The sequence below is a fragment of the Thermobia domestica genome, chromosome 8, assembly GCF_964235325.1.
Source record: "Thermobia domestica chromosome 8, izTheDome1.hap1.1, whole genome shotgun sequence".
Taxonomy (NCBI): domain Eukaryota; kingdom Metazoa; phylum Arthropoda; class Insecta; order Zygentoma; family Lepismatidae; genus Thermobia; species Thermobia domestica.
Window position 1 is genome coordinate 18,906,870 of NC_137461.1, and position 14,844 is coordinate 18,921,713.

General features: G+C 35.1%; 1 protein-coding gene across 1 annotated transcript in view; it reads right to left on the bottom strand.

Moving 5' to 3' along the window:
• sno (Protein strawberry notch) overlaps window positions 1-14,844 on the bottom strand; it is an 88,769-nt gene that overhangs the window by 45,273 nt on the left and 28,652 nt on the right. Inside the window, exons 11-14 of the mRNA XM_081768179.1 lie at window positions 14,663-14,816; window positions 13,532-13,692; window positions 9,402-9,521; window positions 6,690-6,880 (exon numbers count right to left, since the gene is read on the bottom strand). Of these exons, the coding sequence (XP_081624305.1) occupies window positions 6,690-6,880; window positions 9,402-9,521; window positions 13,532-13,692; window positions 14,663-14,816 (626 nt within the window). The remainder of the gene's footprint in view (window positions 1-6,689; window positions 6,881-9,401; window positions 9,522-13,531; window positions 13,693-14,662; window positions 14,817-14,844) is intronic.

Consider the following 14,844-nt stretch of genomic DNA (forward strand, 5'->3'; position numbering starts at 1 on the left):
ACACAACAGATCAACACAATTATATTAGGAAACAACCTAATTATCCCCTAAACGAAACTTAATTTATAACCACCGTCTGAATATTATGCAGAAGAAACTTTGGGGAATAAATTTAACACTAATATATTGTAGAAATAAATAAATCATTTTCCGTACTCAGGACCGTTACGTTGTATTATAAGAGGGAAGATCGATACAGTAGTAGTAGAAATTCAAGTGTGCCTGGATAACGATAAGTTTGCAGCAGGATTATTTTTGATTCGAAGAAAGCTATTGATACACTCAAGCATAACATACTGCTACAAAAGCTAGGATTCAGACCAGTATCTGTTTCTTGGTTCAAAAGCTGTCTAATAGATCACATAGCAAATGGGAACGAAAACAAAATATGGTATTCCGCAAAAGTCCATATTATTACCGTTATTCTTCATAACCTATGTGGGTGATATACAGCTACTTGAACTAAGAGATAAAATAATAATTTACTGATGGTAGTGCTATATATTATAAAACAGGCACTACAGAGCAATTGATACCATACATTAAAGAAGACGTGTCTACACTATAGCACTGGTTATGAATAATTTCGGTTTTACAATCTAGAAAAACGAAGCAATTGTTGAAGATAATTTTGCCCAACTGGCATTAAGAATTTGAGGGTAAAAGGAGTTTAATATACAACATATTCATGGATAATAATGGATCAGCATCTGACTTGAGAATTCCGTATTAAAAGCTTAGAAAAGAAGCTCTTATAGTAGTAGGTAGTATGCATCGCTTTAGAACACTCCTAACAACAAATTTAAAAAGAATAATGCAAAATGTGTACATACAAAGTTAACATGATATATCCTTGTATTATTAGAGGTCACTCTAATAAATTAAAAATACAATTACTCTTAATATTATAAAAGAAAGCCATTAGAACTACATTTCGTCGCCATATATACTATCCAAGTGAGAGTTTGTTTATGGAGTAAAATATACTGCTATCCAATTAACTATTAAAAATTATTTCTTGTATGAATGCGCATACTGCATTTATAATATAGATAGTAATTTACTTCTAATAAAGAGGAAGGATGTCCATAGTTACAATACAAGAAATAAGAAAGTATAATATCACTCAAACTTACAATACTCAGCCCAAAAGCTAAAATATAAAAACAACCGCATTATTTAAAAGAAATTAAAGAATACTTTTGAAACAAATATGTTGAATGAAGCACACTATAAGTTATATATTAAAAAAAAAAAAAAAAAAAAAAACGCGTAGATATTGTTATAAAAATACAAAATATCATAAGATAGAAATATTTAGGCTCTTAATGTGAGCTTGTGCTCGTTGGGGCAGTCTAATTCTCATGCTTTACTCTTCAATATCTGCCAATATGTTATATGGAAACTTTCGATTAACCAATTCCTTTATAAAATAAACAAATATAAAGTGTGAAAAATCTGGACGCAAAGTATATACTATCTAATAAATAATAGGAAGTCCTGAAGAACTTAATGGGGGAAAAAGGAGGAAAAAGAACATGCAGAAAACGGAGTAGAAGAATGTTACATGTATTGAAAAGGAAAAAGGGAAGAGAAATTCAACTAAGTGATAAAGGTATGAAGGAGTTGTACATAGAATTAAATGCACAGAATGTGAGTTTAGGTAGGAGAAACAAGAAAGGGGTTAAACAACGTAAGGGCGACGTGAGATTTACGAGGGACACTAATAAGTGATTCCATTTCCAATCATCCAGGGTGTTTCTCACGACTGTCTCAGGTTTAGTTTATTTTTTAAAATGAGAAACTACATACAAAATTATTAGAACCGTATTCTTTCCTTTTGCTGAAAAAAAAAAAAAAAATCTTCGGTATACAGCCTTAGAAAATGGCGGCCCTCCTCTCGGATTGCTCTAAAAACTGAAAAACATGTCAAATTAAAAGTTTTATTATGAGAAACGAGTGTATTTAGTAACATAATCGCAACAGTAGGAAGAATATAAAGTAATGCATTTCGGTGGAGGGACCAAATTCGTATGTTGGTCCAATAGAAATCGCGCAATTCACGCGCAATGTTGCTAACTTCGATGAAAATTTTGCTAACTTCAAACACTTTTATTTCTGTCCTCACGAGCCATATCGACCATCTGCTTCTAGCATTGAAATCTACTCGATAAGGTCTCTTGAAAATGTACAGGACTTATGTTTCTGATTATTACATCCTATGTTATAGTATAATAAAAAAAAAAATGAAAATTTCATTAAGACACCATGTTTGGCCGCCATTAAAAAAATATAAAAGCACAACATTTAAAAATCTACATTTTTTACAACTATTGGAGAAGTGCCTAAGTATTTAATATCCGTTAACTGTTCATGCGGCTGCAACCCCTATCGTTCGCAAGTAATTACTGAAATTTCGATTTTTATACTTGGAATGTAAATATTTCCTATGGACATTTAGGTCCTGTATACAAGACAATTTGAAAAGCAGTATGAAACTTTTAAGAGTTGAATCCTGACATCAGATAAATAGAAAAGTTCCTATAAACATGAGTCGAATTCCGCTTCGTTTTAGAGATTCAGGGTTTCCAACTCGGGACCCAAAATCGGCTCGTGACAATGGAAAATAAAGTGTATATATATATATATATATATATATATATATATATATATATATATATATATATATATATATATTATATTTCGCATTAAATCAGAAACTATGCGTTAAAGTTATGATGAATTCAGAAAGATAATTTGTATCAATGTGATTTTAACGTGGGTAAGGGCGATGCAAATCCGGTTGGCAGTGTTACCAACTCGACAGAACTTTTATTTGTTTCGAAATGGCACTACGTGGTTTTTATTTTAATATAAAATGTTTTATCTCGTGCGTTATTGATAGTTTGCAACAATGAGTGTGAATTTCACTTGATATTTATTATCTTTAGTAAAACTAATATGTCGAATAAAAACTACGTCTATGTAAGTTGTCACATTATTATTATTATTATTATTATTATTATTATTATTATTATTATTATTTATAACTATTACTCCAAATCCTCTCGTAACTCTACACATCAAATTCGAACTTGTTCAAGAGGCGAAGTGATATCTGCTCGGCAAGTTGTAACCTGTTCAAGAAATTATGCTGCAACCACGAAACAGTTCATTACGTAATTCGGTGTCGTGAACATCGTCCTAGTGTTCTCTGGAAGCATGAAAATTGTTTTCATTGGTAATATGAAATTAGTGTAGTGATTACAGTGTTTGTGTGAATAACAACTGAGAAGTCCCATACAGTAAGAACCGTATTAAATGTGTTGATTATGCTAAAAGTCATAGGAGGATTGTGTCCAGAAAAAATTCTCGCCAAAAATTTTATCTTGCTTTAAGATATATGGATTGCGTACAGCTCGTCTGCCCAAACATAGTATTAGAGGAGGAGAATTATTTGTGTAAAGGGTGCTTTGAATATTTACCGTGAACGTGAATGTGTGAGAGATTTTGATGACCACGGAAGAAAGTGTACAAATTAAACTATGCACCAGCAAGATGAAGAATTTGTTCCTCTAAATGTAGATCTGGAAACCCTTAACCAGACAGTTAACGTACTAAACATGAATGTGTCGCCATTAAAACGGCCGTCACCGGTGAGACCTAGACTACGGCGAAGGATTAATCTCTCAAAATTTTTCACACTGCCTTTCAAATCACCTTGTGTACAGGACACAAATAATCATCCTCCCCTAATAGTACGTTTGGGCAGACAAATGCCCAAATACACGCTGCCCAGATACACGCTGTACGCAATCCATATATTTTACCGCAAGATAAAAAAAAAAAAAAAAAAAAATATCAAGAATTCTTTCTGTACACAATCCTCTTATGCCTTTTAGTATAATCAAGACATTTAATACGGTCCTTACTGTAGTAAGACGTCTCGATTGTTATTCACACAAGCACTGTAATTAGTGCACTACAATGTCATGCTACCAGTGACAACAATGTTCATGCTTCCAGAGAATACAAGGGCGATGTTCACAACACCGAATCACTAATGAACTGTTTCGTGGTTGCAGCAGAACTTCTTGAACAAGTTCGAACTTGAAGTGTAGAGTTACGAGAGGTTCTGCAGTAATAATAATAATAATAATAATAATAATAATAATAATAATAATAATAATAATAATACATGGACGTAGTTTTTATTCGACATTTTGATTTTACTAATGATAATAAATATCAAGTGAAATTCACATTCAATGTTGCTAACTATCAATAACGCACGAGATGAAACATTTTGATACAATACATGTAAGTTTTCGAAAACTATGGTGCTGTGAGGAAAACTGTGCTTCATGTGATGTTTATAATCATTAATGAATACCAAATATTAAATAAAAACCACGTAGTGCGATTTCGAAACAAATAAAAGTTGTCAAGTTTGTAACACTGCCAACCGAATTTGCATCGCCCTTACCCACGTTAAAATCATCACATTGATACAAATTATCTTTCTGAATTTCATCATAACTTTATCGCATAGTTTCTGATTTAATATATATACACTTCATTTTCCATTGTCGCGAGCCGATTTTGGGTCCCGAGTTGGAAACCCTGAAACTCGAAAACGAAGCGGAATTCGACTCATGTTTATAGGAACTTTTCTACTTGATTTGATGTCAGGATTCAACTCAGAAGTTTCATACTGCTTTTCAAATTGCCTTGTATACAGGACCTAAATGTCCATAGGAAATATTTACATTCCAAGTATAAAAATCGAAATTTCAATAATTAACTGCGAATGTTAGGGGCTGCAGCCGCATGAACGGTTAACGGATATTAAATACTTAGGTACTTCTCCAATAGTTGTAAAAAATGCAGATTTTTAAATGGTGGGGTTTTTGAGCAAATGGTGGTCAAACATGGTGTCTTAATGAAATTTTCAGCTTTTCATTATACTAACGTAGGATGTAATAATTAGAAACTTAAGTTCTTTATATTTTCAAGAGACCTTATCGAGTAGATTTCGATGCTAGAAGCAGATGGTCGATATGGCTCGTGAGGACAGAAATAAAAGTGTTTGAAGTTATCAAAATTTTCACCAAAGTTGGGAACATCGCGCGATTCCTATTGGACCAACATACGAATTTGGTCCCTCCACCGAAATACACTACTTTATATTCTTCTTGCTATTGCGATTATGTTACTAAGTGCACTCGTTTCTCTACAATAAAACTTTCAATTTGACATATTTTTCAGTTTTGCGAGCAGTCCGAGAGGAGAGCCGCCATTTTGGAAGGCTGTATATCGAAGGAGAATTTTTTTTCAGCAAACAGAAAAAATATGGGTCTAATAATATTGCATGTAGATCCCATATACAAAAAATGAATGAAATCTGAAATTATGATGGGAACCAATTGTGTTTTGCCTGCGATTTGAAACTGAATCGGTCTAATGCAATATAGAAAGATGTGGAGGAGACAGGACATGTGGATTAGGAAGGTGTAGACTCGCTGGAAAGAGAGAGAAGAAGCATTGTAAGAAAATGGAAAGAAGTGGACTAAATACACATAATGTATGGAGAAGCATATTGGATAAAGCAGAGAAGAAAGAAGGTGTAACACAGGTGTATTGAATTGTAGAAAGCCAATTAAAAGTTTAGCTTTCAAGTGCAAATTATATAATTAAAAGTTGCAAATATGTAATCAATTAAAAACTGTTAGAAATGAAAGGACAGATCTTATTGGTTCTTACATGTGATCTCTCATTTTCTGAGATATGAGCTGTAGTCTTACAAATTGTATTTTATAACGTATCTGGTAATGACAAAGATACTTTGCCGAAACTCTGATGCTATTATTTATTAAATAGTAGATGTCTCTCTATGTTATACAGGAAGTTCCAAAGCTAGAATAAGTAGTATTCAAACCTAATTAAAAATAAATAAAAAAAAACTACAACACTTCGCTGCTCATACAGCGTGAACGTCCTGAGAACTCCGGCCGTCTTTGTCAACTGATAACAGTGCCGTATGGAGCCAGAAATTGGAAATCACACTGGTGCTATTCTAAGAAAAGCCTACCGCATTGGTCGTATATATCGATTTTGTATTAAAAAGTATTACACAATTGAAAAGAAAGTTCAAAGGCTTTCGATTTTCTCTCATTATGCTGTTTACATACATACCTACCAAGAATTTGGAATTACCAAATCTGAATAAGGAATTGATGTATGGTGTGGTACGCATGATGTTCAAGCATTTCTTTATGTACAACTAAAACGAAGTGAAGATTTCAAACACAGCTTATCGGAATTTGCTACTGAACGTCTCCATTATGCATTATATTCCCTATATTGTTTAAACATTCTTAGGAGGTGTCTTCATCGGTTCTAATATTCGAATTGCAAAGTCCGAGAAAAGATGTGAACAATGAACAACTTCTTAAAGGAGGATACGTGTTAATTTGTGTCATCAGTGTGTTTAACGAAGATATGGCTGTTCAGCACAACACCTATATGAGACGTGGACCTACAACTTAGAATGTAGGATTCGGAGCACATTAGCTCCCACCGGAAACTGAACCTAGAACTCTCGCGTTAAGCGTACGTATGCTAACAGTCATAAAGGGAGTTCACTTAACGAAGGTATGTTTGTAGCAAAGGAATCAGAGATAACTTACGTGGTTTCCGTTTTCCTGACGAGCCTCCAGCTTCAGCATCCATTCCGTTGTTTGCTGAAGAACCAGAAGCGCCAGCCGATGATGCCTTGTCATCCGAGATTTTCTTTGGTGGCTCTAAACCTAACAAACGATGCACTCGGTTTCTATCAGGGGCTGGGAAATGCTTTTCTACTAGAGACTGCAGTACACCCCTGTAAGCAGAAATTAAACTTTTCACTAGAGGCATAATCTGTAATATTTACTTTTTCTTACATTTCTGGTCTATAGTATAGTTCTGAAAAAACAATTTGAGTGACTAGTTCATGCAATGTATGTCCTTCAATAAATTAAATATTAAGAAAACTGCTTACGTATTTGTGTAATGACTTATTTTATCGGGGTAATCAGTTCACTAGTTCGGTTGCCTATCACTAAGCAAATAAGTAAGCAATTTCCCTCTTTCAATCTGAATGTAAATTACAAAGAAACAAACAAAATAACAATTGAGCATTACAAGAAACCAACTAATCAGAGAAACGATTAATTAGAGAAATAAACTTGACCAAATATACTGAGGAATGAATTTAAATCAACTTTCATTGCGAGAATTGGAATGCTGTTTACCTTATTCTATTAAGAAAATACTTGGGTCACTCTAAAGAATTTACTTAAACCAGTCTACTAAATCCATGTATTTCAGTCACTTACTTCGACGTCATTTAAATTTATTTTCGAAGGCGAATTCTAAGGGAAAGAAGATAAAGTGGCCACGAAATTCATAATTTTTTTTTTCTCCCTTCACATCCTAGTCCTTTGATAGTGATGCCAACTGAATTCACAGATATGTATACAATATTAAAACTGCGAATTAAACTTAAATATCTCAAACCAAAGGCGGATATACAGGGTGGGCCATAAGTCCCTTACCACGCCTTGTAAAATCCGTGTTCGTGGAAAATAGCGAACAACAACCATGTAGTAACATAGTAGGCCGAGGGGGAAGTCGGATTGTGATGGTGACCAAGATGGCGGCCATCTTATAAGCCGCCATCTTGAATTCACGTCAACATTTTTAAATGGGAACATGGTCATGCGGCACATCATTTTAGACTAGAATTTAAAAACAAACACAATGGTGAAATTGGTTTGTTGATAACTTAATGTGTTCAAAAGTTACAGGCATTTCAAATTGCTAATTTTACCGTACTGTTTCTGTTGTTGCAGGTGAATAATTATACCGCTAACGACAGCAGAAAGGAAGGAGTTGATCAGGGCATGGGGAGGAAGGAGTGCAAGGGCTGTAGCAACTGAATTCAATGCAGGCACCCAGATCGACATCCTGTGTCCCAAGTTAATGTCGCCCAACTCTTCCAGAAGTTCATGCCCAGGTGTGGAAGACCCGCGACCGAAACAGATGAAGCCACATCAGTAACAGTGCTGGCATCGTTTGCTACATCACCACACCGCAGTACCCGTCATCTGTCCATGAAATCTGGTGACAGCCGTACATCCATCAGATGTATCTTACAGAAATGCAAGTGGCATCCGTACAAACTGCAACTTCCACATCATCTATCTGAAGATGGCCCTGATCGTCGTGCGGAATTTTGCGACTGGGCCCTTGCACAGTTGCAAACGGAACCCACATTTCACACACAAATTTTATTTTCCGATGAGGCCAATTTTTATGTCACTGGGGAAGTAAATAAGCAAACCTGTCGCTATTGGTCCCCGACAAATCCTCAGTGGATTGACCCTTGCAAAATGGTAGATACAGGCAAATTAATTGTGAAGTGTGGTCTATGGGGCACCAAATTAATTGGTCCATTCATCATTCCTGATACCCTCACTGCTGAACGGTATTTGGATATGTTGCGGGATCTCATCCTCCCCTCCATATTGTCCGAGGACGGCATATTTCCAGTTTTTCCAGCAGGATGGTGCCCCTCCGCATTACGGATTACAGGTCCGTACCTATCTGGATGAGCAATTTCCTGGACGTTGGCTTGGGCGCCGTGGTCCCATTCAATGGCCAGCACGATCACCAGATCTGACGTCCTTGGATTTTTATCTGTGGGGTCATCTGAAGGCACAGGTATACGCCGAAAATATCCGGGATTGAACATCTGGAAGAACGCATATTTGCAGCCTGTGCCGATATTTCACCAGAAACTCTTTTGAGGGTCATGGACAATTGGGTTGAACGACTTACCTTGTGCATAACTAGGGATGGGGGCCACGTAGAGCACGTGCTCCGCCATGCGTGACAAGTAAGATTAGCAATTTGAAATGCCTGTAACTTTTGAATAAATTCAGATATCAACAAACCGACTTCACCAATGTGTTTGTCTTTAAATTCTAGCCTAAAATGATGTGCCGCATGACCATGTTCCCATTTAAAAATCTTGACGTGAATTCAAGATGGTGACTTTCAAGATGGCCGCCATCTTGGTCACCATCACAATCCGACTTCCCCCTCGGCCTACTATGTTACTACATGGTTGTTGTTCACTATTTTCCACTAACACGGATTTTACAAGGGGTGGTAAGGGACTTACGGCCCACCCTGTATATCTTACATGTCTTGCAATTGCGTGCTCGATTTTTCCTTTAGAACATACTCAGATTGCCTAGGTCAGCTTACTATAACTAAATAGAGCTGAAAATTTGACTGTAGCTTTTACATTTTAAAATACACTTGCACACACATAAGAGAGAATCAGTCACACTTACTTTGCTGTTGATACGAAGTCAGAGAGTTCTCCGTCCTCTTTCTCCAACTGCTCCAAGGTACGTGCCTCACCTGTTGACTGCAAACCAATAACTACACACTTTCCGCACTTTACAGCCTCCCTGAAAATACACAAATAAAGAATTGATTGTAAAATCAATGATTTAATTGTACGTGTGGTGGTCAGATTTTCATTTCTCCTAACAATAAAACAACTGCACACAAATTACATAGAAGATTCATTGTAAATACGAATTGAATTGTATACATTTCAAGTATAGCAAACCAACAATTATCCACGTTAAAGGCTGTCAGAATGTACTCAGATGAACACTCTCTATACAAAAAGAAATCCTAAATGTGTGAATGACTGACTGACTGATCAACGCACAGGTCAAACTGCCTAACCTAGAAACTTGAAATTTTAAGTGTATAAAATTTGTGACATAAGGTACTACTAAGGAAAAATTTTTGGAAATTCGGCGAGGAAAGACGGATTATTATAATGGAAGTCCCTATCTCTGAAACATGAAATTGGTATAACATTCCACCTAAAATAATTAGACACGTGTTTCACCGTTATTCATTTTCCCTACGAAAGAAAAAAAAAAGCGGGGAAAAGGGTGGAGTTACAATGTTATTTTAATAATAGGATGGCCACTTCTCGAAATCCTTTAAAGACATGAAAACTGGTATTTAGAGTTTTTCATTTAAAATAATTAAAGACGTGTTTAAGCGTTTTTTGATATTTCCTCTACAAGGGAAGAAAAAGGCTGGGGGTTCCAATTGTTAAAACGAAGATGGCCTTGTCTTGAAATCCCTTAAGGTTAGAGACATGAATTTTGGTATTTAGGCTTTCCATTTAAAATAATTAAAGGCGTGTTTCAGCGGTTTTTATTTTCCTTACAAAGTAAGAAAAAATGAGAAAAAAAGTGGGCGCTGCAAATTTAATATAAGATGGCCGTATCTCGAAACCCTTATGATTAGAGGCACGAAAACTGATATTTAGGCTCTTAATTTAAAATAATTAAGGATACGTTTTCGAGTTTTGTGATGTTTCTCTTAAAAGGGAAGATAAGAAAAAAAAAAGATAGGGACTGCAATTGTTATAATAAGATGGCCATATCTCGAAACCTCTTAAGATTTAACATTTAGAAGTATGAAACTTGGTATATAAACTCCTTACTCAAAATAAGTGGATATATGCTATAGCGTTTCCGGATCACAGGAAACGGGTGAACCGTTTGAAATGAATTTTTGAACACAGTTAGATCTTCGATAGATATGAGTTTCTACTATTTCATCTTGATTGAAATGTGTATTCTAAGGGGAATGGAGTTTTAAATACTTCGCAAAGAATAATGCCATAAAGAATTCTTGCGGTGCGAAGAATGAATGCAAAGGCTGAAATATGAGGCGCGAGGCCGTAGTCGAGCAAACGTGGGGGTCTGGAGGCGAAATACCCAATTTCCCGAAGGCTAGTTTGCAATAAATTCAGAACACCTTTTCAGCAGTTAAAAGGATCTTTAATTATACGATGGATATTAAGTACTAACTTTTTTTTTTTTTTTTTTTTTAACTAAACATGTATCGTAACGAACATCGAGTTTGGGATATTCTTCTCATAGAACTTGACCATCTTTGAGTATAGCCAGTTGTTCGCAGTCGTTTTTATTTCTTCATCAATCTAAATGCTTGTCGCCCAGACGGTGAAATATATTGAAATATAGGCTATGTAACGTCGGACTGTATAGTGGACGGTCGAATTCCCTCCAAACAAAAGACCTGATCAGATCTTGGATTTAAGCAGCAAAATGTTTTACCGACTTACTTGAACAGTCTGATCCATTATTGCAGTATTGTTGCACGTACTGAGTTGTCACCTAGACACCGTTCACAAACGAGGACTAATATAATCCTCGTACGTTAGTGTTTAGTGTCAAAATTTATGGTTTTCAAGCGAGGTTATAGTTTCATTGATCTAATTGTTATTAAGATATGACCTTAAGCCTCCATTAATGATCAAAACAAATGATAATGAATGAATTCGTACATGATCACTTCGCATCACAAATCACAACCAAATCCAAAATTCAAATGAATTCTTAAAAACGCTGGAGAAACATGAAAAAAGAAAACATTCGTTCCTGAGCTCTGCACAAAAGCGTGACACCCATCCTTCACATTTTTATGAAATTTACGACAAAATATATATTTTATAAACAATGTTAGCTTCTTTTGGCGATGACTGCACTTTTCTAAGTGTATTTCTTAATGCTCTCAGCCCAGATAATCTCTAATAATAAGAATCCTGTTAGGATTAGTTGACCTTCTCGCAGTGAGTGTGAAGATCATTTCCATACACTTACTTCTTTTCTACTCAAAATTATTACATTTAATCGTACGAACACAACTCTCAATCTGTGTCGTTAACATAATCTAGTATTTGAAGGTTAAAAAATAACCAGAAGTCGAAATGCACCAACTACTTAACATATTGACACTGACCACCAAAAGTCTTTTTTAATGAGTTTCTTCCAACTGAAAGGGCATGACGTATGGAGAATTATATTCGTTAGGCATTAAATAAAATTTAACACAGTTCAAAGTATTTTAATAAGGTTTTTCATCACTTGCACGAATATTTAATATAGTGGACGCAGGGGACAGAAAAGTTGTTGATTCTGAACCACTAGCTGTGTAGGCACAGAATTTAGTATATAGGAACTCTTTGATAAACCATCATCAAATCTCATAGTATTGCGAACGGTGATAATGTTTAGAAAGAAATGTAAGCAAAAGTTCAGTACTCGCAAAAAACTTAGAAACAACTCAAAGACGATTTAAAACATGGAGGAGGAATGTGGATAGGTAAAACATGATTAAAAGGATTTAAAATATGTGAGGCACAATTTTATTTGTCTGACAGGTTAAAAAAAAAAAAAACAATGAACAATGGTGAATAGTGACGAGTGGGTGACCACTAGCATGTGTTCATTTTTGACAAGAAGACTTCTGCTTCACATATTTTAAATCCTTTTAACCTTTACCTATCCACATTCCTCACCCATATTTTAAAACCTCTTCGAATTGTTTCGAGGCTGAAGATGGAAATAGGGTTTTCCGAAAGCGCTACTTAGAAGAATATTTTGCTTTTTGCGGCAAGTACTAGCCTTCTGCTTACATTTCTTTCCATCGTCAAATCTGTTCACAGGAATTCCGCTCCGGAGTACCAAAACAGGGCTCTACCACCGGAAATCGAACACGGGACTGTGCAATGAAGGATCGTGTGCTAGTCACTACACCAGCGGAGAAGGCTACTGTTGATCAAGATGACAAAAAAAAAAAAAAAAAAAGTATATAGAGGTTTTCTTACACACAGAAAACTTATATCGCATTCCGCTTCACGAAAAAAAAAAAAAAAAAATCTTGGAGAAAGAATTAAACTGTTGTTACATATTTCTTCTAAGCTACTGGAAAGCAAAATGAATACGGGCTTTCCGACATACAGAACAGAAAGTTGGAAACAGAAAGTTGGAAATTTCATTGCAAAGGAACAGAGAAAGGCGAAAATTTAACGATATTATACAGGTATTCTAAATTGTTATACACAAAGGCACAAAATTTATATATAAGGACACTTTTCTGCCTCAGAGAATACGACTGCCATTCACTTGCATGAATTCAACAATGAAGGCACAAAACGTAACACATTGGGGCATCTTCCATTATACTATACCAGTAAAGCTCCAGATTCTCAAAAAATTGCAATCCTTCAATAAATGCAACACTGAAAATCCCGTAGTTCAAATATGCATTCAATTTTAATACGAAACTTTCAAATGAAGTGTGTTTAAAGAAGTACACTACTTATTGTCATCAGGTTATATAACAGTGGAATAACGCGAGAACTCTGGAATACTTTTATTTTGGCAGCAGAGATACCATGCAGCGCAATTAAAAAGCTTTTTGCTTAAATGGGAGACGACGGCAACATTTTCAATATTTCGTCAATCCAGCATGTACACACATTCCTTCAAATTTTCGAAATCACAATATGGATAGGATGGGATAAAATTTACACACGGATTAGTAACAAATAGATATGTTTTTTACATTAGTGTCAACATACCTTGCTGTTTGAACTGCATGTTTCACCTTTGCCGCTATACACAGATACTTGAAAAATCGTTGATGTGATGACCAGAACTGTCCCCACATCGTCTTCTTCATACGCTGTTCGGCATCGATCAACTCAGCAGCTTCCTGGAACTTCTGCATTGCGTCAACCCACTGAAAAGTTTAAACAAAAAATACATTAAATCACGTGAAGATTACGCTTCTTGGCTATGCCCTTTTAAAAATAAATCTGCAACGATCAAATATAAAATATGAGAAAATAGACAAGAAGTGTAAATGAACAAAGCATATACAGAAGCCGTGAACAACTGCTCTACCAATGGGCGTAATTAATACTGAAACTATTATGAATTCCATTTAGTATTGGAAGATTTCTCGTGATATATTTTGCCGTCAAGTCTACAGACTATTTATTAATAATGTACAATACAAAAAGAGTAAGTCATATTGTATTGTGTACAATGCTGATGCAAACCAGAGAAGCAGTTATGTTTATTAAATAATCTATCCTATTAAAATTGATTGTAGTCCTGCATAAAACACACAACCATCTTTAAGATTAAATTAGTTTTCAGTTTAAAAATATCTTCAATGGTATAGTATTCACAGTAAAACAACGCACTGCTAGTTTTATCATATACTCTCAATATAAGTTGACCGAGTCATTAATCATGGTGCGGTCGTTGCCATGACAATCGACAGGAAGTGCCATATGACGAAAAACACTTCACTGTAGATCCCATTTGCACCAGACTAAAATCAGTTTGGAGGTTATTCTTTTATTGATACTTGCAATCATTCCGCACACAAAAGCATACACTTCGATCTTTATTCTAATATTTTGAGGGTTAAAAAAAATATCGATTAGGTATAAACTATTGCTGACTTCATAATTCATATAAATCCAGTAAGGCATGCCAAACAATATAGCATACTGGAAAGAATAACTTGATTTAAAGAAAAAGGTACGAGACGGCATTAGAGAAACAACTGAATCATACTTCTAGAATCAATTATTTTTTTTAAAACTTCCTTCACGATCTATGTTCTTACATCACATAATATAACAGCTTAAAACTTCAACATACAAATTTAAAGTAAAAATCTCTAATTTCTTACTTACCAATTTGACCGAATCATCGTAAACCTTAATGAACTCGTCTGATAACGGAACTTCTTCAATTTTAAAGCTAACTCCATGGAAACTTAGTTGCCTAGCTATATACATTCCTCGTAGTTTCATGTCCATCGCAACGATTTCCATCGCCCCTACTCCTCTGAAAGGGAATTAAAAAAAAATAGTTA